Source organism: Giraffa tippelskirchi, chromosome 4 (assembly GCF_054371585.1).
Source record: "Giraffa tippelskirchi isolate mGirTip1 chromosome 4, T2T-mGirTip1v1.2.pri, whole genome shotgun sequence".
Lineage (NCBI taxonomy): Eukaryota > Metazoa > Chordata > Mammalia > Artiodactyla > Giraffidae > Giraffa > Giraffa tippelskirchi.
The window spans coordinates 44,977,101-45,003,183 of NC_137278.1; the positions used below are offsets into that span (position 1 = coordinate 44,977,101).

The 26,083-nt window shown below is 35.5% G+C and overlaps 1 protein-coding gene and 1 pseudogene across 4 annotated transcripts in view; one reads left to right on the forward strand and one right to left on the reverse strand.

The window, feature by feature from the left end:
• USP34 (ubiquitin specific peptidase 34) overlaps positions 1–26,083 on the forward strand; it is a 242,422-nt gene that overhangs the window by 131,082 nt on the left and 85,257 nt on the right. For all 4 annotated transcript variants that reach the window (XM_081588454.1, XM_081588456.1, XM_081588457.1 and 1 more), the window contains 9 exons: positions 1,776–1,858; positions 8,188–8,342; positions 9,737–9,850; positions 11,585–11,684; positions 11,818–11,977; positions 14,937–15,063; positions 15,160–15,307; positions 25,094–25,194; positions 25,407–25,616. In XM_081588454.1, coding sequence (XP_081444580.1) covers positions 1,776–1,858; positions 8,188–8,342; positions 9,737–9,850; positions 11,585–11,684; positions 11,818–11,977; positions 14,937–15,063; positions 15,160–15,307; positions 25,094–25,194; positions 25,407–25,616 — 1,198 coding nt within the window. The remainder of the gene's footprint in view (positions 1–1,775; positions 1,859–8,187; positions 8,343–9,736; positions 9,851–11,584; positions 11,685–11,817; positions 11,978–14,936; positions 15,064–15,159; positions 15,308–25,093; positions 25,195–25,406; positions 25,617–26,083) is intronic.
• LOC145544492 (sentrin-specific protease 8-like) lies at positions 6,649–7,313 on the reverse strand (annotated as a pseudogene).

Genomic DNA, 26,083 nt, shown 5'->3' on the forward strand with positions numbered 1-26,083 from the left:
TGGTTTGCATCCCAAGAAATTTCCTGGCTGGTGATTTCATCAGCCAGTGGGATCCTAACAGAGCAGGCAAGAGTCCTTTGAAATGTGGAGCCAGTGGCGCTACAGTGGAAGTGGAAGAGGGAAGGACAAAGGGACTTGATCCATACCTTCTAAGGTTATAGGTCCCTTTACTCTCAGGGAAGGAAGGGAAGGAAGTATTCAGAAAGTAAAGGCACTTTGTAAAGGACAAGGCATCATTCCTCTTTTATTCCCCATCCTCAGGCTCAGATAAGTGCAGTAATTTACGTAAAATCGCATAACTGATGTATGGTAGAATTCGTATTTGAACCTATACTCCAAGATCTCTGCTAAAACTGTTAAGAGAAGATCTTGAATTTCAGCTGAATAGTATTCTAGTTTGTGAGTTACTTACAGTATTCAACCCCAGCACACCCCCAATTCCCAGCCAGCTTGACACAAGTACTTTGAACTTCAGAAAGGACACTGCAACAGTAATGAAGCAAATGTTCATCTTTTCTTTGCCAGTGTTAATATGAGACAGTAAAGAAAAATTAAGATATATCAAGCAAACTCAATCTTTAGGAAAGTTTAACTTTAAACTTCAGTAGCAAATCGAGTGTAATTTTTGAAACCAGCTAACTTTTTAGGAAGCTTTTAGAATTTTGCACCTGCTTACAGATATTTAGAAATTGAATTAAGAGACTCTATCTGCAAACTGGGATAGATCATAACTCAGAGTGGCTGCTCTCTTTTGTTGGCATGGTAATTTGGGCAATTCATCCCCAGCCAGCCTTGTGATTTGTAACATAAAAACTCATCATTGATTCAGTCTTGTTGATTGGGTACTCAGGTGCTTGTGGGAACTAGAATGTTGTGATATCACAGTCACAGTTGAGTATGCAGTGCACAGAGCTGCTAAAGGAATCCTAAAATGCAAATCTGATCATTACCCCTTTTCTTTCCCCAGCATCCTTCACCAGATAAGTGACTTTCTTATCTGTCCATAACAGTATCAAACTCTTCTGACATTCAGGCTGACAGCAGTTTGGCCCCTGCTTACCTCTTCAGACCCATCTCCTACCTTTCCTGTACCACAGACCAACACTTGATTCTTAAGATGCTTTCCTTTGCAAATGCCGACAAACTGGTTCCCAGAGAACCATGTGAAATCACCTACTTAACAAACTTTCAAAGCCACTTTTACATTATGCATTGAATTTTGTACATATGAATTACAGTTACTTAGATTTGAAATAACATTCAAAAATGCTTATTTTGTATCAGCTGTTTTCTTTATGAATTATATTTATGGAAATGATATATCATTAACATTTCTTATTGAAGGAATATAGTATTATCCCTGGAGGGACAGTGACAGTGAAACATGAAATTTCTAGATAGAAATATATTAAATATTAAAATTAATGTACATATTGCATAACTTGCATGTTATACAATGTTAAAATAACATAAATAACATGTTAAAATAACATTTCTTCCAGTATAGTTCTTACCTACTTATCTAATTTGAAAGTTTGTGTTCTAACAATTTGTAGATTTTTATAATATTAAATAACAATTCTTTCATGTAGCATTTGGCTTTGGCCATTTTTTGTGTGTGTAACCAAAGATATAATTTGAAATATTTAATACTTGAGTTCTTAAATGGAATTTTATTTATTTGGTACAATTTAAGATTAAGACCATTAGATCTTCAAAAATAATTAAGAAATAGGATCCCTCAGCTAATTATTTTAACGATTTTTTAAATGCAGGTACAGCCATAGTGCTGAAGTTCAGGTGCGACTTCAGTTCTTAACTTGTGTGTTTTCAACTCTGGGATCACCTGATCATTTCAGTAAGTTTTTTAATCAATATTTTAATAAGTTTTTAGATCTTCATTGATTCTTCAAAGAGTCCAGTTTAATGTACTCATGCCTTTAGATTTCTGTGGTGATCAAATTATTCTCAGTACTAAATGTTCTATCAGTATGTATGGAGATAGTAACTTGTCCCTGACATGTTCTTGTTTCAGTCTCTGAATGTGTTGTTTTCTTAATGAATGAATGACTCATCGCATGAACAAAATATTTGGGATAGGAGACATATTATGTTAGAGTGACTGTATTTTTCTTTTTTTTAACCTTTGGTTAATAGAGTATTCCTTTCACTCCAGTTGGAAACAGCCACTGTCTGTATATTATTATCAGGGCTAATCTTATCCCAGATTGGTTGACTTCATAGGTGACAGAAATTTAGAGACATGTTTAATTTAGATGAATCTCAAACTCAATTTCATTAATAATTAATCTTAAAAAACAGAGATGGGTATGGTATATTAAGAGTGTGGACCATTTCTAAATCCACATGCAAGATATTGTCACAAGAAAGGAGGAAGGTTGATTCTTTTGGCCAGAGCACCTTTCCTCTTGCTAGACTGACTTATTTTCTTTAACGCTCCACATGCCTTGTTTTCTGTATGTCTGTGTCGACAACCTCATTTGTTAGAAGGACATTCTTTTTTTTAAGCTATGGTTAATGTCAAAGTTCTGGGTGAGTGTTTTGCTAGCCTGAGAGATGTCTTCATGACTCTTTAAGTCCATATCTATGCTTGAGGTATGCCATGTGTTTATTTTACTGTTTAAGTCTGTAATTTCTTTAAGTCAAGGTGTTTGTAACAAATGTCACTAATGTTATGCTACCAGTAGATTTCAAAATGAAGTCACCTGTTTTTGATAGGAAACCCCTGTTTCATGTTACTGGGTCATTTGTTATACCCATTGTGATTCAGGATATACAAGAAATAACATAAAATATTAAAAAATCTTTATACATGGAGAAATCAAACCCAAACAAATATTTTCAGTATAAATAATTTCACATGACCATTGTTTCATGTTTGTTGAATATAGATTTTCATTGGAAAAAGTTAATCATTTTTTTCAGTATTTGCATAACGAGTTATTTATTTTGCTGCTCCCATTCCATTAAACACAGAATATGTTCTTTTTGTGTGGGCTTTCAATAGCTACTGCACATTTACATCATGTTTGAACATATCCCACATCATAATTGTACTTCTCTAACTGGTACAGTTTCTTTCAAGTATAATGTGGTACTCCAAAGTTACTGATTTTTTAAAAATATTCTTACCTATCTTCATTTATCTCTTCTTAATTACTTACTGGAATGCAAAAGTAGGAAGTCAGGAAACACCTGGCGTAAAAGGCAAATTTGGCCTTGGAGTACAGAATGAAGCAGGGCAAAGGCTAATAGAGTTTTGCCAAGAGAACGCACTGGTCATAGCAAACATGCTCTTCCAACAACACAAGAGAAGACTCTACACATGGACATCACCAGATGGTCAACACCAAAATCAGATTGATTATATTCTTTGCAGCCAAAGGTGGAGAAGCTCTATACAGTCAGCAAAAACAAGACCGGGAGCTGACTATGGCTCAGATCATGAACTCCTTATTGCCAAATTCAGACTTAAATTGAAGAAAGTAGGGAAGACCACTAGACCATTCAGGTATGACCTAAATCAAATCCCTTATGATTATACAGTGGAAGTGACAAATAGATTTAAAGGACTAGATCTGATAGACAGAGTGCCTGATGAACTATGGACAGAGGTTCGTGACATTATACAGGAGACAGGGATCAAGACCATCCCTATGGAAAAGAAATGCAAAAAAGCAAAATGGCTGTCTGAGGAGGCCTTACGAATAGCTGGGAAAAGAACAGAAGCGAAAAGCAAAGGAGAAAAGGAAAGATATTCCCATTTTAATGCAGAGTTCCAAAGAATAGCAAGGAGAGATAAGAAAGCCTTCCTCAGTGATCAGTGCAAAGAAATGGAGGGAAACAACAGAATGGGAAGGACTAGAGAGCTCTTCAAGAAAATCAGAGATACCAAAGGAACATTTCATGCACAGATGGGCTCAGTAAAGGACAGAAATGGTATGGACCTAACAGAAGCAGAAGATATTAATGAGAGGTGGCAAGAATACACAGAAGAACTGTACAAAAAAGATTGTCACGACCCAGATAATCACGATGGTGTGATCACTCACCTGGAGCCAGACATCCTGGAATGTGAAGTCAGGTGGGCCTTAGAAAGCATCACTACGAACAAAGCTAGTGTAGGTGATGGGATTCCAGTTGAGCTATTTCAAATCCTCAAAGATGATGCTGTGAAAGTGCTGCACTCGATATGCCAGCAAATCTGGAAAACTCAGCAGTGGCCACAGGACTGGAAAAGGTCAGTTTTCATTCTAATCCCAAAGAAAGGCAATGCCAAAGAATGCTCCAACTACCGCACAGTTGCACTCATCTCACATGCTAGTAAAGTAATGCTCAAAATTTTCCAAGCCAGGCTTCAGCAATTTGTGAACGGTGAACTTCCAGATGTTCAAGCTGGTTTTAGAAAAGACAGAGGACCCAGAGATCAAATTGCCACCATCTGCTGGATCATCGAAAAAGCAAGCGAGTTCCAGAAAAACATCTATTTCTGCTTTATTGACTATGCCAAAGCCTTTGACTGAGTGGATCAGAATAAACTGTGGAAAATTCTGAAAGAAATGGGAATCCCAGACCATCTGACCTGTCTCTTGAGAAACCTGTATGCAGGTCAGGAAGCGCAGTTAGAACTGGACATGGAACAACAGCCTGGTTCCAAATAGGAAACGGAGTACGTCAAGGCTGTATATTGTCACCCTGCTTATTTAACTTTTATGCAGAGTACATCATGAGAAACGCAGGGCTGGAAGAAACACAAGCTGGAATCAAGATTGCCGGGAGAAATATCAATAACTTCAGATATGCAGATGACACCACCTTTATGGCAGAAAGTGAAGAAGAACTAAAGAACCTCTTGATGAAAGTGAAAGAGGAGAGTGAAAACGTTGGCTTAAAGCTCAACGTTCAGAAAACTAAGATCATGGCATCTGGTCTCATCACTTCATGGGAAATAGATGAGGAAACAGTGGAAACAGTGTCAGACTTTATTTTGGGGGGCTCCAAAATCACTGCTGATGGTGATTGCAGCCATGAAATTAAAAGATGCTTACTCCTTGGAAGGAAGGTTATGACCAACCTAGATAGCATATTAGAGAGCAGAGACATTACTTTGCCAACAAAGGTCCGGTTAGTCAAGGCTCTGGTTTTTCCAGTGGTCATGTATGGATGTGAGAGATGGACGGTGAAGAAAGCTGAGCGCCGCAGAATTGATGCTTTTGAACTGTGATGTTGGAGAAGACTCTTGAGAGTGCCTTGGACTGCAAGGAGATCCAACCAGTCCTTCCTAAAGGAGATCAGTCCTGGGTGTTCATTGGAAGGACTGATGTTGAAGCTGAAACTCCAATACTTTGGCCACCTGATGCGAAGAGTTGACTCATTGGAAAAGACCCTAATGCTGGGAAGGATTGGGGGCAGGAGGAGAAGGACGACAGAGGATGAGATGGTTGGATGGCATCACTGACTCGATGGACGTGGGTTTGGGTAAACTCCGGAAGTTGGTGATGGACAGGGAGTCCTGGCGTTCTGCGATTCATGGGGTCGCAAAGAGTAGGACACGACTGAGCGACTGAACTGAACTGAATTATTTACTGTGTTTAAGTTATAATATACACTAAAGATTGTTCCTAGTTTTTTTATGTTGGCTCTCGGGGCACAGATTCTTAGAATGAATAAGACATGCATTAACTATTTCTATGAGAAACTGAGTGGATACATTTTGTATACATTTTTCGGATCTATCTCTGAGACTGATACTGCTACTAGGTAAATATTTTCTGAGGTGGTTTTGGATCTCATCTACTTTTCAGAGTAGGGGGAGGGTTGCTAGTGGTTTCTTTTTTTTGGTAAGGAATAATATTTGTTTTTATTCTTGGTTCCAACATTTCAAAAATTTCATTATCTGATTTTGAATTAAGTGAAAGTGTTGAGAAAGGTCACTTTTTTTCCTTTATATCTCAAACCAACTTTTAGTAAGTTTCAGATGCAAAACAAGAGGGTGTACCACATTTATTTTAACAACATTATTTACACTTCCCTGTTTCTTAAAGTGTTCCAGGAATCAGTAGGCGACTATGGGCTAACACCATCTTTATCAAGTATTGGCAGAGTTTGTAGTGGGGAAAGCCTTTGCTTGTTGAATGGAAGAGGTATCACAGAACTGAGTAACTGATAATATTTCGATCTTGCATTTGGTTGGGACTTGATCTACTTCTAGTCAGTTGATCTCTTGGAATATGTGGACTGTGCAATAAGTTTTTGGTTTTTCTATGATTTTCTTCTTGCTTCTAGATTTCACATATTTTTAATTTGTTTTACCGATCAGTCTTTTTTCTTTGGAATAAACCAGTGTGGATAAGGAAGACCAAAAGGGAATTAATAAGTGTTAAGATTGGTTTTAAGGTTTTAGTGCCTACTTTAAAGACATTTTCACATAACATATTGTCTAAAGTTAGGGATAAAGCAAAACTTTCCACTAGGAGAATGCAGAGAGGATAACATTCTCTCAAGAGAAAGTAAGCATCCGAAACTTTCCTCTCCCTGGCATCTTCCCTCAGACACTGAGTTGCAGCCATCCAATACATGGGGACAGGCAGAAAGAGGAGACTTCAAAAGTCAAATATATTTCAACAGCTAATTTTTGGCAGGTCTGGCAACGAGATCTTTCCATTCTTCTATATTCTTTGTGATGTATGTAGGAGTGAGTAGCTGCAATAGTGATTCTGGCTGTTGTCTAAAGAAGTTCTGACACAAGGCCTCAGTGTTACATGTCATGTATATCCCAAGTTATAGCTGTTTTGTTGAGCACTTTCTCTTCCACAGAGGCCAGTTTGTTTCCTTTTCTGCCTGAGAGAGCCTCTAGTTTCTTTGCTACCTGCTTTTTGCATGGAATTAGTTGCTACTACCATAAGAATCATAATGAAAAAAGCCATTTTTGTCTTGGAGATAAACCAACAAGCTCCAATGGATTCCTCTAGCTGTGTGGTTGGAATTATCATTGATGGCTAAAAATAATAGCTCTTTATTGGAGAGGGCCAAGGGTTCAGGCAACATGGTGATCTCTGCTGGGTTGCCAGTGCACTTGATAAACTGAGTGACTTCGGGGCTAATGAAGCAGACATGGTCAGAGCAGTCATGAAACTGACTATTGGCAAAGTACTCAAAGGCAAACCCAGTAACATGGACGTTGAGCCAGCTTGGAGGATCTAGTATGAGACAAACGACTGCCGCAGTAGCCTGTGCATGTAACTCAAGACTGCTGGGTCCATCTTGTACCAACCAGGGCTGCTCAGAAATTCCAGAAGCTGCTTTGGACCTCACCACCCCAACCAGCCTCCAAGCAGCTCCATACTGGCCGGAAAAAGGATGGGGGTGGTGGTTTCTTAAGATTCTATCATCTTCTCAAATGCCTTCTGATTCTGGGGAATAAACCCATGCTCTTGAATCTCTTATGATATACTTTAGAAATCCCTGTGATAATTTTATTCTACCCTTATGGATTGTCTAACTTATCAGAGTTGTGATTGTCCTAATGCCTTTTCTTTGATTTTGAATAGTTCTGATTCCTTCTGACACACTTTAGAATCATCTAATACTTGGGTCAAAGTATTAATACCGTACAGATTTTGTCTGATTACAGTGGTTTCTTAGCTAATTGTTTCCTGTGATGTGTTGCTGTTCTGTTTTAGGTAGTCAGTTCCTTTTTGTTTTATTAATCATAAAGATCCCTTTTTTCATAGTTTACAGAAATGATGCTTATTGGCATTTATTGTTTATCTCCTATGTGCATAGAATTAGCTTTGAATATGGTATCCACTGTATTCTTTACCCTTAAACCTTAGAACTGACTTAACTTTTGGGAGATTACTTCTTTTAATCATGTTTGCTATAATACAATGATTGTTCATGTCTTAAAGAAGATGACTTTCCAGAACAAATGTCTCTTCTAGGATACTATCCTATATAAGTCTTGTTTTTAAAGATGATTTATCTGTGGAGTATATTTAACTACATTTGAAAGCATAAATTATATGAAGTCTCTTATGAAATAATTTCTATAAAATGCTGTGAAATATCTCCTTTATTTTTCTGTATGTATTGGTGCTTCTAGTATATTTAATTAGGATGACAATGTTGTATGTACCAGGATTTAAAATTTGTAATTTTATCTAGGGTTAAGTTTGGAGCAAGTTGATATTTTATGGCATTGTTTAGTAGAAGATTCTGAATGTTATGATGATGCACTGCATTGGTTTTTAAATCAAGTTCGAAGTAAAGATCAACATGCTATGGGAATGGAAACCTACAAACATCTTTTCTTGGAGAAGGTAATTTTATTTCTTGATTATTTGTATTGTTTTTCTATATTTCCTTTTTCTATCTTGAAATGTAAACTGTAATGTTCATTTTTTCCTCTTGAAATATTTTAATTAAAATTTTTTTTTTTTAATATTTATTTATTTTGGTTGGATCTTCATTGCTACCTGGGGCTTTCTCTCGTTGTGATGAGTGGGGGTTACTCTCCAAGTCCTGTGCCAGGGCTTCTCATTGCAGGGGTTTCTCTTGTTGCAAAGCATGTGTAGCCATGTGGGCTCAGTTGCCTTGCAGCATGTGGAATCTTCCTAAGTCAGGGATTGAACCTGTTGCATTGCAAGGAGGATTCTTAACCACTGGACCACCAGAGAAGCCCTGGAATACTTTTTCAAAAAGATAAATATACTGCTTCTCTGCAATCCTTATATAATTTTTGCCACTTAGATGTTGCTTTAGTTTTGTGCTCTACCATGTTTATATATCTAAATGAATACTTAGTTTAAATTTACAAAAATGTTATGTTCCCTAGCTAAAGTACTTAAACTAACAGTAAGTAGAATAACTCTTGGTGAACAGTAATGAGAGGTGTGTGTAGGTGTTTGTTATGTATTTTTTAAAATCATTAGTAACATTATGTTTCAATTTTTGAGGTGTGGTGCCACACCTACTAGTGTGAGAGCCCTATCCTGCAATTTTTAATTAAATGGTATGGTTTTAGCCAGTCTCCTGGCAGATATAAGCTAATGTTCAGATTTGTTGATTTCCAGTGGGGAGGGCATTTGTAGGAAGGGCTGTCATGATATTAAAGATAGACATCTATCCAATTTTTATTTTTATTTATAAATGCTGCATTTGGTTCAGTAGATAATTGTCCATTTAAATTTTAAGACTTTGATATTAAAGCAATACACTATTTTTTATATGCTGATTTTTGAGACTATAAAGGCTCTAGAAAGTCTCTGGTAGACTTGAGTTCATACGAATGAGTTTTGGTAATAGAAACTAAATCACTTAATAGATTCAAGACAAAGCTACAAACAAGTCTTCAGTTATCTTAATTTCAAGCTCTAACTTATACAGAAACTGTGTATTTATCTATATGTTGTAAATATGTCTGGTGTAAGTATATAATAACTAATAAAATTTTAAAATTTCCTCTGGTTTGTTTCTATAATACATCTCAAAAATTGAAGCGCATATCAGGCAGGTTTCAGTTATATCATGAATAAAATCTTTTATGAAATTATTTTGTTATCACTAAAAATCTCAGTTATTACATTTTCCTCTTCAGTGTTTTCAGTAAAACTAGGTTTGTTAACTTAAATGTGTTACATTAAATCTAATAAAATGAAATCTGCTAAATTAATTATCACACCTAAACTACCTTGACAACTTTTTTTTTTTTAAGATGCCCCAGCTTAAACCTGAAACAATTAGCATGACTGGCTTAAACCTGTTTCAGCATCTCTGTAACTTGGCTCGACTGGCTACCAGTGCCTATGATGGTGGTTCAAACTCTGAGGTATGAATTGAGATTTGTCCTTTTATTGGGTCAACTTGTGGAATTTCCTTTGTAGTTCCTCAAATGAGATTACTACCAAGCGTTGAATTTACTGACTGCAGACTTTTATTCTGAAGTCTTAAGAAGCTTTATCTTTTGGGTTTTGAAAATTCTATAAAGCAAATATGGTAATTTTTATTACTGAATATAATCTTTGTTGTGCATAGTGGAAACTTGTGATACACACGTCAAGCTGTGAAACAAATAAATCACAAAGATGTAATGTCCACATAGGGAATATAATCAATAATATTGTAACAACTTCATATGGTGCTGGATGGTAATTGATCTTCTTTACAGTAATCATTTTGTAATGTATAAAAATATTGCATCACTGTGCTGTATACCTGAAACTAATAGAATATTGTGTGTTAATATAACTGAAGTAACATAATTTATTGTACGTTCCTTGGTTAATAAAGGATTTTGCTGAGTAGAAGTTTGATTTATCTAAAATCCATTTTTCAGGCCATTTTTGTGGCCAAACTTGTAGTTGCTCTTGGGCAACTTCAGAGTTCTTATCGGTAACTTCTCTTCTGGAGTGGAATATACCTAAATCATTAGTGACCATGAGGCATGATGATCAGTTCATTAGCTGAAGACTGTCACAAATTGTTAGTCTTATTTCTGGCTCTTATTTGGCTAGGTTGGGTGACTGCGAGTTTTTGTTGAATGCATTATATTCCTAGACTCACCTAACATAGATTGTTATTTGAAAGTCTTGCTTATTGGACGTTTCAGTTTATTAATGATAGCTCTGATTCATGCCATCTGCACTCCACTTATATTTTTCATTAACTTTACTTAGAGATTGAGTTGTGTTATAGAGAGAAAAATAAACTGTTGTAAAATTCTATGTGGTAAAGATAACTATAATTGTATTTAGAGCAAGCAGTTGCATATTGCTTTCATAGTATCTTCCTACCTTCTTCCTTGTTTGAATAGTGTTTTATTTACTTATTTTTGTTTTTTATGTTTTGGTTCAAGCTCTTACTTTGATAGCACTGTGAAAAGTTTCAATTTGGTGATTTCAGACAGTTGGACAGATCTGATTTACTTAAAAGGTCACACTCTAATTTTGAGATAATACTGCTTTTTAAGTAGATGACATGAACACTGAAAAGCTATTCTGTCACTTATCAGAAGGTTATCTTTTCTTCACCCTAGTTACAGTTTTTGAGAACTTCCACTGTTTACTTTTTCTGTAATTTTCAGTGAAAACTTTTTTTTTTTCATCTCATAACTTAAGTCATAAATTTATCAGTTTTGGTTAGTGAATCTTTTTAATTTTCTGTGAATACCTGAAGTCAGTGACTTTCAGAATAAGTTGGATGAAAGCATTAACATGTTATGCTAATAATTATGTCGGTTATTATTTTTTTGTAGCATGTTTTGAGGACTTTTTCTCACTGTGTGGTCATAACTTTTGAGTTAAATGTTACACACATACATAGATGATTTGTAAGTAGGTATTTTTATAACTAGTACAGGTATATTTCAGAAATTGAAGAAATTTCCAAGGTTTTTATCATTATTATTTAATATTAATAATACTAAGTAGTTAGGAGTTGCCTTTAAATACCTTATAAAATATTAAAACTTTGATATTGAATGCCTTTTCAATTTGTAATTTTGGTCTTTAATTAACATTATTTGACAATTAACACTTACAGATGGCATATTTTTGTTTCTTAGCTTTGTGGTATGGACCAATTTTGGGGCATTGCTTTAAGAGCACAATCCGGTGATGTCAGTCGAGCAGCTATCCAGTATATTAACTCCTATTATATTAATGGTGAGTGATTTGAATTACTGTCTGATAGGTAATTTTTATATAAGTATTTTTCTTAGCTGTAATTCATTTTCTTTAATACAGCTAAACAAGAATACAAGGTTGATAATACATATCTAAATATCTGACTTTTTAGGTAAAACTGGTTTGGAGAAGGAGCAAGAATTTATTAGTAAGTGTATGGAGAGTCTTACGATAGCTTCTAGCAGTCTTGAACAGGAATCACACTCAAGTCTCACTGTTATAGAAAGAGGACTCCTTATGCTGAAGACACATCTGGAAGCATTTAGGAGAAGGTAATTTTTTTAAACCACATTATTAGAATGAATTTTAGGCTTTTAAAAAAAATTGTTGATATGTCCAAATGTATTCTTAAAACTAAAGGTTTTCTTGGGGGCAGCTAGAAAACATAACTTACCAAAAGTGACGAGTTAGTAATGGAAGTAATTTTTATTCATGATATGTACCATTTCATCATGGAATCAGCAATATAGGTTCCTGGTAAATACTGCAGAGCTTTAAATATCATAAGACTCTGAGAAGATGTGCATGAATAAAAATCTCTAGACAGAATTCCATCTCTAAGAAAGTATTACTTATGATTGAAATGGCAGAACACCACTACCAAAAAAGTTTTCACTAAAACTCTCACCAAGAACATCAGATAATCTCTCATAGTTGAATCAAGTTGAGTCATTTGTTTCATTTGCTGTTTTTTTTTCTTCCTGGACTAGGAGACAGTATTTTAATTTTGAATTTCCATTTACCATGGAAACATGATCAAAAAATTCTGTGTTAATGAATATCTATATAATTAATTTAGACATACCCTGTGTAATACAGAAATAAAGCAAATTAACATTTATGAATATATCGACTGAATTAAAAGGTGAGTAGATAGTTTTAATTAAGAAATTCTGTTTGTTAAAAATCATGAGTAAATGTAAAAGTACAAAGAACTGTTGAACAAAATTGGTAAAACTTATTTCAACTTCTGAGCTCAGTTTGATAATGAAAACCTATACCATTTATATATATTGACCTTTGTTTAAAATGTCAGAAAATACTGAATAAAGATTTTCTACACATTCCTTATAAATAACATGGCTCTGTGATTTAAAACATTTAGGCTTTGCAAAATTCCTTATTTCGATTACGATTGTAAATTGTTGAAATTCTACTTAAATAATTCCTTGTGTTTTTAAAGAATGTGTAAGGGAACTCTTGAGTCTTTTTCAACGGAAACTTCACGCTGCCTCATAATTTTTATCACTTTAAAAGCTGAAAATAAAAAAGCAAATGTGGTATGTCATATTCAAATTAATAAAAAATTAATACATACTCATTATAAAATTCAGATATTACACTAAGATAATACTAAAGAAAATCAGAGTCTCTATAATCTACCTTTTCCTATCAGATATTTATTGTTAATGATACAGTAGATGGTCTTCTGAAATTTTCTCTGTGCTGCAGGGTCTACAAACAGCAAGCCAAAACAGTCCTGTTGGGTCGAGCCCTTAGTCCTCATACAGCGTTAACCTATGTTTTTAAAATAGGTGCTTATTTAAAAGTCTTTTAAAACAAATTTTTCGTAGGTTTCCAGTGGTGCATTTTGTAAGTTTAATGAATTTTAGTTCAAAAGTTCCTTCTCAGGTGTACAAACTTTTTCAAACTCAAGAAAATTGATTATAATATCCTTAATAGTAGCCTTTGTATTTGTTTATGTTTTCCTCTAAAAGTTAATGTTGGTGCTAAATAATTTATATAAATACTTTTTGGATGGCAAGTAAAGAATCTAGGAAACAATTGAATATTCAAAAACTGAGAGCTAGTTTTAAAAATTTATATAGGAATTTTCAAGCAAATCCTTGTGTAGTATCATACAGTTTCAGGTGCTTAATGTGCTTAGTGCTACTCCTAATTAAAAATTGCCTAACATTTATAAGATGAAAACATAAAGTAATTATTGTGTTTATTCCTTATATTAAAAGAGTAAATAAAAATGTCGTTTTAAAAGATTATTGTTTCTAATTTAAAATTGCCTAAACATTTATAAAATGAAATGAAAATATAAAGTAATTATTGCACTTATATATTCCATATATTAAAAGAATAAATAAAAATGTCTTTTTCAAAGGATTTTCTTTTTAAAAAGAGATAAGGTTATAATCTTAACAGTGATTCTCAACCAGAAATGATTTTGTTTCTCTGGGAACATTAGATAATTCCTGGAGACATTTTTGATTATCACAGCTTAAGGGAGAAGGTCGGAGAAGGCAATGGCAACCCACTCCAGTACTCTTGCCTGGAGAATCCCAGGGACGGCAGAGCCTGGTGGGCTGCCGTCTATAGGGTCGCACAGAGTCGGACACGACTGACGTGACTTAGCAGCAGCAGCAGCAAGGGAGAAGGTGATGTTATTGGCATATAGTAGGTAGAAGACTGCCAGACATCGGTAGTGTACCAGATAACCCCCTCATTACTTAAGAATTATCAGGCTCCAAAAGATTGATTACTCTTTTGCTCATAGAAGGTGGACATTGGATCACATCTTGGAAATCAAGTACATTTATTTGCTTACTTGCCCTTTTATTGCAGAATTGTTGATTAGTTTAGACATTGATATTTTTTTTTCTTAACTAAATTGAGGTACCCTGGATCCTGTCTTCAGCTGAAAATCAGTTAGAAAATTAATATTTAGTGTCAAGCTTAATTACCTGTCTCCTTTGACATATTAATCTTTATTATTCATTTTATGATTTTAGCAGTCATGGAATCGGCTCTCAAAGTTGTTAGGCTGGTTAACATACATTTACTGCAATACAATTCTCTCTTTGAAAAATCTTTCCTAATACCTTTTTTCTTCCTTTGAAAATAGGGTTGACAGCTTGCCATTCCACTTACCGGATTAATTTGTTTCTTTAAATTCCTCCTGTCTCTGCTACTCCCCAGTCCTCCCTCCGTCTTATTAAAACAAACAAAAAAACCCCATAATATTCTTAATGGGCCTTTTTTTTGTTTTTTTTTGGTAATTTTTCTTGGAAACTAATTTTTAAGGCACTCTTAACTATATTTACACATTTGAGTTTGATTCAATATCATGAATCCAAACTTAAATTTAATGTTTTAGAGTAAATTGTAATGTATTGGACCCTTTTGTGGGCTCTTTCATTTTGTAAAATAGCAAAAACTTCTGTAACATTAAAATAGTTTAAAATGATATCCTTCTTGTATGTGGTTTCTGTGTTTTAGGTTTGCATATCATCTCAGACAGTGGCAAATTGAAGGCACGGGTATTAGTAGTCATTTGAAAGCACTGAGTGACAAACAGTCCCTGCCGCTAAGGGTTGTATGCCAGCCAGCTGGACTTCCTGACAAGGTAGTTACATAGTTTTAGTTTCCAAATTAATAACATTTCCCAGTTCAAATATATGTTCTTTTTGTATTTTTAAATTGGTTGCATCTCATATTTCAGATGACTATTGAAATGTATCCTAGTGACCAGGTAGCAGATCTTAGGGCTGAAGTAACTCATTGGTATGAAAATTTGCAGAAAGAACAAATAAATCAACAAGCCCAGCTTCAGGAGTTTGGTCAAAGCAGCCGAAAGGGAGAGTTTCCTGGTAAGTCCATCAGTTCAAATTTTTCTGTTTTCTAGGTTCTATCGTATATTGACTTCAAACCTTTACTTCTTTAAATAAAGACTACGAGCCATGTTCATGACTCCTCCCCTCCCACCCTTGGTATGGTGCCATCGATTCTTAGGCAAGAGTTAATAGTTCTCTTTTTCTTTATTTTTAAGATGTTATTTGCAAACACTTGTACTCATTTTTCTCAAAAAAAAAAAAAAAAACGGCTTTTGTAAGTTATTTGATAAGCAGTGTGGGAATTAATAAGTTTGTGTCCATACACTACCTAGAACCCAACTTTGAAAGTGAAAATGTTAGTCACTTTAAGTCATGTCTGACTCTTTGCAACTCCATGGACTGTAGCCCACCAGGCTCCTCTGTCCTTGGGATTTCCCAGGCAAGAATACTGCAGTGGGTTGCTTCTCCCAGTACCCAGTTTTACTCACTAGGTTTTTTTTTTTCTTTCTATTTTGATATATATTTTGATATATTTTTTGAAGCGTATGAAAACAATACATCATTGAGTTCCCACCTATGCATCTTCCCTTCCCTCCAAAAAACTATCATATTAAGGAATTTTCATGTGGGCCTGAAAGGTATATTTGATTACTCCCTTTTGGTGTCTTTACATAGCACACAAAATAGGGGCTATTCAGAGGAGCAACCAGAAAAGCTGTTACATTTTACTTACAGGTTAAAGGTCTGAATTATAACAGGCTAAATACATGCATTTTAAAATGCCCACCTGGTAATGTCACTTTGATTGATAACATTAGCAGAAAAAAATCTTGAAGTTTTAAAAGCTTCTTTTTAAGACTTTGAACCTGCCTGTGTGCAGACTGATAATTCTTTGGTATCTTTTAGTAAGGAGCCAACAGTTCTACTAAACTGTGCTTAAGATGAAAGCATATGTACATTTTAAATACATCAGATCTTAAACTGTTTTTAAATAATTAGTAAGTATTCTTGATAGAGGAATAGATGTTGAAAAGTCTCCCTTCTAACCCTATCTCTAAATCTCCCTTTTCTCTTCTCCTGAGGCAGATTTTCTTAGATATTTTTCAAGAGATAACAAGATACTTTTTGACCCTTGAGTTATGTGGGGGTTAGGGACACCAACCCTCTGCACAATCAAAAATCCATGTATAACTTATAATTGGCTCTTCATACCCACGGTTCTTCCATATCCATAGTAATGCATCTGTGGATTCCATCAGCTGAGAATCAGATAGTAGTCTGGTATTTACTATTGAAAAAAGCCTACATATAAATGGATCTGTTCAGTTCAGATCCAACAGTTCAAACCTTTGTTGTTCAGGGGTCAGCTATGTATTTAAAACAAAAGTATAGTAGCATTCAGTTTATACTCTTCTATCACTTGTTCATTGTGCTTATTATCTTAGAGAACATTCCATATAGTTAAATATAGAAAGTTACCTCATTCTTTTTAAGATCTATATTGTCTGTAGTATGGTGGTACCATGATTTATTTTACCTATTCTCTATTAAGGGATATTTAAGTAGTTTCCCTTCTTTTGCTTTTATAGTGTTATACAGAGTATCCTTGATACATACATTATCTGACAAGAGTTGGCTAAATACCTAGTTATTGAGTTTTCAGATCAAAAAGTATATTTTTGTTACATTGCAATGTATATAAAGAGAATATGAAATGAGTAATAATAAAACGAACCACCAATGCACCTGCCACCCAGAATAAGGACTAGAACATTAATAGAAGCTAGTTGTGTGTCCCTGCCTGATATCATCGTTTCCTCTTCCCCTTAACACTATCTTGATTTTTTTTTTTTTTAATATTCTTTATAGTTTTACCTCCAGTGTATCTATTCCTAAAGGATGTATTTAGTTCTGTGAAACATAAGCACAGAGAAACTTGATGGATTAAGGAAAATGGAGTATGGTCTTGTTAGGCAAAGGGTCACAGAAGAATGCAAGCTAAAGAAGGTATACTTTCATCTCTTTAGTAAGAAGTAAAAGTATTAGTTGCTTAGTCGTGTCTTGACTCTTTGCAACCCCATGGACTGTAGACTGCCAGGCTCCTCTGTCCATGGAACTCTCCAGGCAAGAATACTGGAGTAGGTAGCCATTCCCTTCTCTAGGGGATCTTTCCAACCCAGGAATTGAATCCAGATCTCCTGCATTGCAGGAAGATTCTTCACTGTCTGGACCCACCAGGGAATCCCAAAAGATGTATTATAAAGCCTCTTCGAAGGTAATCAGTGGGAAAGTTCTCAAGTTTAGATCTTGGCACAGTGAAGATATATCTTAGTGCTATGACGTTGACAAGATGCTGAAATACTCAACAGAATAGTCTTTTCTTTTTCTGATCTTTTCGTTCAAAATAAAATTTCTTCTCTGAGATGATAGGACTTGAGGTGAGAGTAGAAACTTGACAGTCCGGGTAGAGATAAAAATTCTGGGCCCAGTTCACTTTTGCGTTCCTTCCTTAGATAGAGAAGGTATTGTGAAGGTACAGAGATTTTGGTCTTTTGGCCCTCAGGAATACGTTTTTCTAGTCACACTGATCCTCTCGATTGTTTTCCACATCTGACTCACAGTAGCTGGCTCTCCTTTATCATCATCCTTGTAATTCTTTGCCTTTCTCATGTGTTGACTATTCTGTTTTCAATATCCGATACCTTCCTTATTGGTTCACTTTTTTTTATTTGACTGGAATATAGTGCAAATTGTCCAGTAACTTCTTGAGAGATTCTTTGAATGATTGAAAATATATTTCTGATACTTTAAATGGTAATTTGGCTGAGTATAGAATTCTAGGTCAGAAATAATTTTGTTTCAGAATTTTGGAGATATTAATGCACTTCGTGGTTCTGTTGCTGTTTCAAATTGTGAAGCCATTTTGATTTCTGGTAGTTTTTACACATCCTATTAATATTTTTTCCCCTTTTCCAGAGCTTATTGAACCTTCTTGTGCCTAGTATTCTGAAATTCTACGCCTGAGTATGGATCTATTTTCAGCAACACTAATGGGTACTTTATATTCAGAGGTCCCTTTTAGTTTGGCAACTTGTATCTTTTAGTTTGGGGAAATTTTCTTGAGTCACTGGTTTTCTGTGTCCTATTTTATCACTTCATTCTAGGAATTCTTTACATGTTTCATCTCTTGGACTGTTTCTAATTTATCTATCTTTTCTTTCCTGTGCTTCATTTCTTTGAGTCTTAGCTTTCTGAGATATGTTCTTAACGTTATTTTGCAGTTTTTTTGACTTTTTTGTTTTTACAGTAGTGCTTTTAATATCTGACACCTCTCTCTCTTTTTTTTTTTGTCCTCAGGATACTCCTGTTATCTTATTTTTTTTGAGAATATTGATGTGTTTTCCCTTAATCATTGGATCTTGAAAAATCCGGAGTGACAGTGTGTGCATTTTAATCAGAATGCTTAGCTAATTACCTAATTATTTTCTGTTAATGTTATCTCATCTTTTACCATACACACACACACACACACACACACACACACACACACTACTCTGGCATTCTTCATTCCTTTTGTGTAGATTGAGAAATTTCCATTTATCTTTTTTCTTCTTTCTAATAAATTTTGCTTAAAAATGTTTATATTGCAAATCTAGTTTTCGTTCCGATCCCAAAAAAAGGCAATGCCAAAGAATGCTCAAACTACTGCACAATTGCACTTATCTCACACACTAGTAAAGTAATGCTCAAAATTCTCCAAGCCAGGCTTCAGTAATACGTGAACTGTGAACTTGCAGATGTTCAAGCTGGTTTTAGAAAAGGCAGACGAACCAGAGATCAAATTGGCAATATCCACTGGATCATCGAAAAAGCAAGAGAGTTCCAGAAAAACATCTATTTCTGCTTTATTGACTATGCCAAAGCCTTTGACTGTGTGGATCACAGTGAACTGTGGAAAATTCTCAAAGAAATGGGAATACCAGACCATCTGACCTGTCTCTTGAGAAACCTGTATGTAGGTCAGGAAGCAACAGTTAGAGCTGGACATGGAGCAACAGACTGGTTCCAAATAGGAAAAGGAGTACGTCAAGGCTGTATATTGTCACCCTGCTTATTTGACTTCCATGCAGAGTACATCATGAGAAACGCTGGGCTGGAGGAAGCACAAGCTGGAATCAAGATTGCCGGGAGAAATATCAATAACCTCAGATATGCAGATGACACCACCCTTATGGCAGAAGGTGAAGAAGAACTAAAGAGCCTCTTGATGAAAGTGAAAGAGGAGAGTGAAAAAGTTGGCTTAAAGCTCAACGTTCAGAAAACTAAGATCATGGCATCTGGTCCCATCACTTCATGGGAAGTAGATGGGGAAACAGTGGAAACAGTGTCAGACTTTATTTTTAGGGGGGTTCCAGAATCACTGCTGATGGTGATTGCAGCCATGAAATTAAAAGATGCTTACTCCTTGGAAAGTTATGACCAACCTAGATAGCATATTAGAGAGCAGAGACATTACTTTGCCAGCAAAGGTCCATCTAGTCAAGGCTATGGTTTTTCCAGTGGTCATGTATGGATGTGAGAGTTGGACGGTGAAGAAAGCTGAGCGCTGCAGAATTGATGCTTTTGAACTGTGGTGTTGGAGAAGACTCTTGAGGGTCGGTCCCTTGGACTGCAAGGAGATCCAATCAATCCATCCTAAAGGAGATCAATGCTGGGTGTTCATTGGAAGGACTGATGTTGAAGCTGAAACTCCAATACTTTGGCCACCTCATGTGAAGAGTTGATTCATTGGAAAAGACCCTAATACTGGGTAGGATTGGGGGCGGGAGGAGAAGGGGACGACAGAGGATGAGATGGTTGGATGGCATCACTGACTTGATGGACGTGGGTTTGGGTAGACTACGGGAGTTGGTGATGGACCTGGAGGCCTGGCGTGCTGCAATTCATGGGGTTGCAAAGAGTCGGACACGACTGAGCGACTGAACTGAACTGAACTGAATGATGAATTTTCCCAAGCTTTTATTGTTTGAATAACAAGTTTGTTTTGCCTTCATTTTTGAAAGAAATTTTCTCTGGATATAGATTTCTAGGTAAAGAAATTCTTTCTTTTCAGAACTTGGTAAAAAATTTCCAATTATCACTTGGCTTGCAGAATTTTTGACTGAAAGTCTGTCATTTTTCTTATCTTTTATCTTTTATATACAGTATGTCTTTCTGACTGTGCTTGGTTTTAAATATGTTTCTTTAACAGTGATTTTCAGCAGTGTGATTATTGATGTGCCTTGTTGTGTTGATGCAGTTTGGATTTAGTTCAGCTTCTTAGGCCTTTGTATTTTTAACATTTATCAAATTTGAAAAAGATAAGCAATTATATGTTTTTAAGAAAAATTTTCCCCCTTAGTCTCACCAGAATTTCTGGACCTCTGATGAAATTTAGCAGTGTTAGTGCCTCATAGATCACTGAGATGCTTTTCTTTTCATTTTTTCCTTTCCCTTTTCTCTTTTCATTCTCTTTCTACCCTTTACTTCACTCTTCTCTTTTCCTTCTTTGTCAGGTGTTGATCTTGTTCCTTTGCCAAATCAGCGTAAATAAGATTATAGATTATAAATTTGTGTCTGCTTTAGGATTTATCTTTTTCAGGTCTTGGTGTTTACTGTAAGTTCATTTGATTGCCAGCTTGCAAACCTGTAATATCTGTTCTCCTTTTTCTCTGTCAGATAGTTATAGAATTGTAAAAATTTACTTCATTGCAGTTCCAGAGGCTAAAAAGTAGATGAGTGTTGTTTAACATACCATCATAACCTAAGAATTTTTAAGATTTCTTGCTTCCTTTTCTTGTTCTTCCTTGTTTGTTGTTTCCAATTCATTGCATTCAGATACTGAATTTTTGAAAGATAGCAACTTTTTTCAGAACTGTTAAGGAATAAGCAATTCTTAGGTTAAAAATCCTCTCAAAAGTAGTAGAAGATAAAAAGCTGCTCAATTAACTGTAAAAACCAATTCACCCATTATAATTAAAGGGTGTACACAATATATAAGCCTAACTCACATATCAAATAGAAACCTGAATCCTAAATAAACTACCAGCCATCTTAGTTGTATTTTGTAACAAAGTCACGCATGCTTAAGGTATTTAGAGGGAAACAGGAAGCAGATCAACTCTATATTATTTTAGCAATCCAACACAACTTAGGATATTTTTTCAGTTCAGTTCAGTTCAGTTGCTCAGTCGTGTCCTACTCTTTGCGACCCCATGAATCACAGCACGCCAGGCCTCCCTGTCCATCACCAACTCCCGGAATTTACCCAAACCCATGTCCATTGAGTTGGTGATTCCATCCAGCCATCTCATCCTCTGTCGCCCCTTCTTCTCCTGCCCCCAATCCTTCCCAGCATTAGAGTCTTTTCCAATGAGTCAACTCTTCGCATGAGGTGGCCAAAGTATTGGAGTTTCAGCTTCAACATCAGTCCTTCCAATGAATACCCAGCATTGATCTCCTTAGGATGGATTGATTGGATCTCCTTGCAGTCCAAGGGACTCTCAAGAGTCTTCTCCAACACCACAGTTCAAAAGCATCAATTCTGCGGCACTCAGCTTTCTTCACCGTCCAACTCTCACATCCATACATGACCACTGGAAAAACCATAGCCTTGACTAGACGGACTTTTGTTGGCAAAGTAATGTCTCTGCTTTTAAATATGCTATCTAGGTTGGCCATAACCTTCCTTCCAAGGAGTAAGCGTCTTTTAATTTCATGGCTGCAATCACCATCAGCAGTGATTTTGGAGCCCAAAAAAATAAAGTCTGACACTGTTTCCCCATCTATTTCCCATGAAGTGATGGGACCAAATGCCATGATCTTAGTTTTCTGAACGTTGAGCTTTAAGCCAACTTTTTCACTCTCCTCTTTCACTGACAGGGAGGCCTGGCGTGCTGTGATTCATGGAGTCACAAAGAGTCGGACACGACTGAGCAACTGAACCGAACTGAACTTTCACTTTCATCAAGAGGCTCTTTAGTTCTTCTTCCCTTTCTGCCATAAGGGTGGTGTCATCTGCATGTCTGAGATTATTGATATTTCTCCCGGCAATCTTGATTCCAGCTTGTGTTTCTTCCAGCCCAGCGTTTCTCATGATGTACTCTGCATAGAAGTTAAATAAGCAGGGTGACGATATATAGCCTTGACGTACTCCTTTTCCTCTTTGAAACCAGTCTGTTGCTCCATGTCCAGTTCTAACTGTTGCTTCCTGACCTGCATACAGGTTTCTCAAAAGACAGGTTAGATTATTAACTGTTGTAAAAAATCAACAGTTATAGATTGTATTAGGTTATCTCAATAACATAGAAATTTAATAGAAATATACCAAAGTATTAAAGGTTTAGTATAGAATTTCTGTTCCATGTAGTAGCTCTTGTTTTTCTTAAGCATTTACTTGCTGCTAAATAACTCATTTAGATAAAGCAATATCAGAAGAAGGAAGTCAGTGATAATTTGCAGGTAATATAATGCTGCTGCTGCTGCTGCTGCTGCTAAGTCGCTTCAGTCGTGTCCGACTCTCTGCGACCCCATCGACGGCAACCCACCAGGCTCCTCTCTCCCTGCGATTCTCCAGGCAAGAACACTGGAGTGGGTTGCCATTTCCTTCTCCAATGCATGAAAGTGAAAACTAAAAGTGAAATCGCTCAGTCGTGTCGGACTTTTCGCAACCCCATGGAATGCAGCCTACCAGGCTCCTCCATCCATGGGATTTTCCAGGCAAGAGTACTGGAGTGAGTTGCCATTGCCTTCTCCCATATAATAATGATGAATAGGAAGCTAAAGATATCAAGTACTTTGTAACAATTTTTAAAACATTATTCAGGGTACTTTTTTTTTTGTCATGTGGCTTGTGTAATCTCCCGAAACAGGAATTGAACCCAGGGCCACAGCAAGGAAAGCACTGGATCCTAGCCACTAGACTGCTAGGAAAGTCCTTAGTTAGGGTACTCTTCATTACCGTGTTTTTGTAGTATATGAGAATAAAACTTTTCGAGATATATGAATGAACACCTGAATAAGTGGTTATACTTAGCATTTCTGTATACAGAATATTGTAGAGATGCCAAGTTAATTTCTTTCTTAATATATTTTACCTAAATCTGAGTGAAGTTTTACTTCAAGTTGGATGTAACTACTCTGAATAATAAACTGTGTGAAGAAACAAAACATTATCTATTATAAGTTCTGAGAGGTTAAAAGAATAATAGATGAATTTTAATATTAGCTAATATACATTAAAAAACTACAAGATTATGATCTCTTGAAGAGTTGTGAAGTAAAGAACAATAGGTAACAGAGAAATAGTCTTCAGGGAGAAAGAAAAACCCTGTTTCTTTCTAATAATCAGGATGAATTTAAAGTCTTTTTTTTACACACACACGCGTGTGCACACACCCAATAAGCTATAGGAATATTCCCAAGATACAGGATTGAATATTCATCAAACCACTGGGAGGACCAAGATTTCTAGGTTTAGAAATTGGTAAGAAGGGTAGGAGTCATAGATTTAGCTACACAACGATTAGCAGTTTTGCTGCACAACAGTTATACTTAAAGAAAATAATTGAAATGGATCTTACTAGAGGAACCCATTTTCCTTACCAGAAATATTTTCTGATAGAATTTTCTTGAGTGGAAGGAAAATGTATTTTTAAAATGTTATCTGTCATTATGGAAAGCAGTAGTCCTGCTTCACTCATTACTGAAAGTAGTTGGTTTTGTGCCTATGCAATGGAATTTTCCTACATTAAGTTAATAAAATTTAGCAATACTTAAGTTTATTCATCAGCTATTTCATCATTTTAGTTAATTTTCTTCCTCTATCAAGCATTTGCTTTAATTTTTTTTCATGGATTAAACAATAATTTGAATACCTGCTGTTCTAATGTTGGGAATACATATATGCCTTGTGGAACTGTTTTTTTTTAATGAGAGACAACTTAAATATCATATCAGATACTAATAAGTGCTGTAAAGAATGATAAAGCAGAGTAAGAGGTTAAGAGTGAGATGTGGTTCTTTAGATTTAGGATGAAGCCCTTTTAGAGCTCCGATTTGGTGAAAAACTTGAATTATGGAAATGATACATATGAATTTCTGGGGTGAAGCATCTTAGACCTTGGGATGGGAACACACTGGTGCTTTAAAGAAAGAACATGCTTGGGCAAGTAAAGCATATTTTGGTGAGGATGATGGTGGGAAATAAAGATGTAGATAGCAAAGAGGACTTATGCTTTCTAGAAATGAATTGCCTCAATCTGTAGAGGTCATTGAATTTATTGTAATGTAGAATGTTGTAGCTCATCTTTTTTCACTTCATGCCAGAACTTTATATCTGTCCTATATTCTATTTTATTTTGTTTTGATGAGTAATAATCGGGAAGAGAGAACTGGATTATTTTAAATACATGCTGATTACTTGTGAACTAAAGCATTAATGAATCTGAGTCTCACGTATTGCTGAGGGGAAATGCTGTAGGTTCTCAGAAAGCTCTGTAGTGTGTTTTTAATTGTAAATTTTTCATATTATTAAGCAAGCTGAAATTGATCTAATTAGACGGGTGCTAAAGGAGGATTTTCTTAGAATTTTTAACTGCCTAAGGCTAACCTTGGACGGTAGCAAATTATGCAGGAAGCATGCTTAGCACCATTTCCACTTTGCTCAAGAATTATATTTAAGTTTAATGCCCAGTGGAATTAATTGCTATAACCATGTATTCATGTTGGCAGATAAATTAACTCTTAACAAAAAGTTGACTTTTATTTTTTGCGATTTTTAAGGAGGCCTTATGGGACCTGTCAGGATGATTTCTTCTGGACATGAATTAACAACAGATTATGATGAAAAAGCACTTCATGAGCTTGGTTTTAAGGATATGCAGGTAAACATAAATGTGGTTTGAGTTTTAATCATCTTTTGACTTACAGTCAGTAGTTGTTTAGTTGAGGTATAGTTAAAAATCAGTTCTTAACTGCTTTTGTTAAAATTATAAGGGGAGTTATTTTCTACATCACATATTTGTTAAACGAAAAACTTAATATGTCTAACTGTGTGTTGATTTTTTTTTTTCCCCTGTTGCTCCTGTTTTTATAGATGGTATTCGTATCTTTGGGTGCACCAAGGAGAGAACGGAAAGGGGAAGGTGTTCAGCTGCCAGCATCTTGCCTACCACCCCCTCAAAAGGACAACATTCCAATGCTTTTGCTCTTACAAGAACCTCATTTAACTACTCTTTTTGATTTATTAGAGATGCTCGCATCATTTAAACCACCCTCAGGAAAAATGGCAGTCGAAGATAGTGAGGTGACTATGTGATTTTATTTTCACAAAATCTTGTTTTGTCTTTGTTGAGTGGAAAATAATTTTCTCAGTAATCTCTTAAATATCAATAAAACCAAGGAATCCATTTCTTAATACATTAAGTATTTAAGTGCCTAATATCCCAGGCATGTTGTTTTAAGTACTATTATACAAGGATTAAAAGAGACACAGTTTCAGCCTTCATTGAATCCATTGGGGAAGACGGATAATTGCCATGCCTAACAGTTTCAAGTAAACTAACAGATGAACAGTTTTAGGTAGAGATAGTTACCATGACTTGACATTAGAGACTGGTGATAGACAAAAACCCATGAAATTAACAGATGCTTGCTCCTTGGAAGAAAAGCTATGACAAACCTAGTCAGCACATTAAAATGTAGAGACATCACTTTGCCAACAAAGGTCCATATAGTCAAAGTTACGGTTTTTCCAGTAGTCATGTATGGATG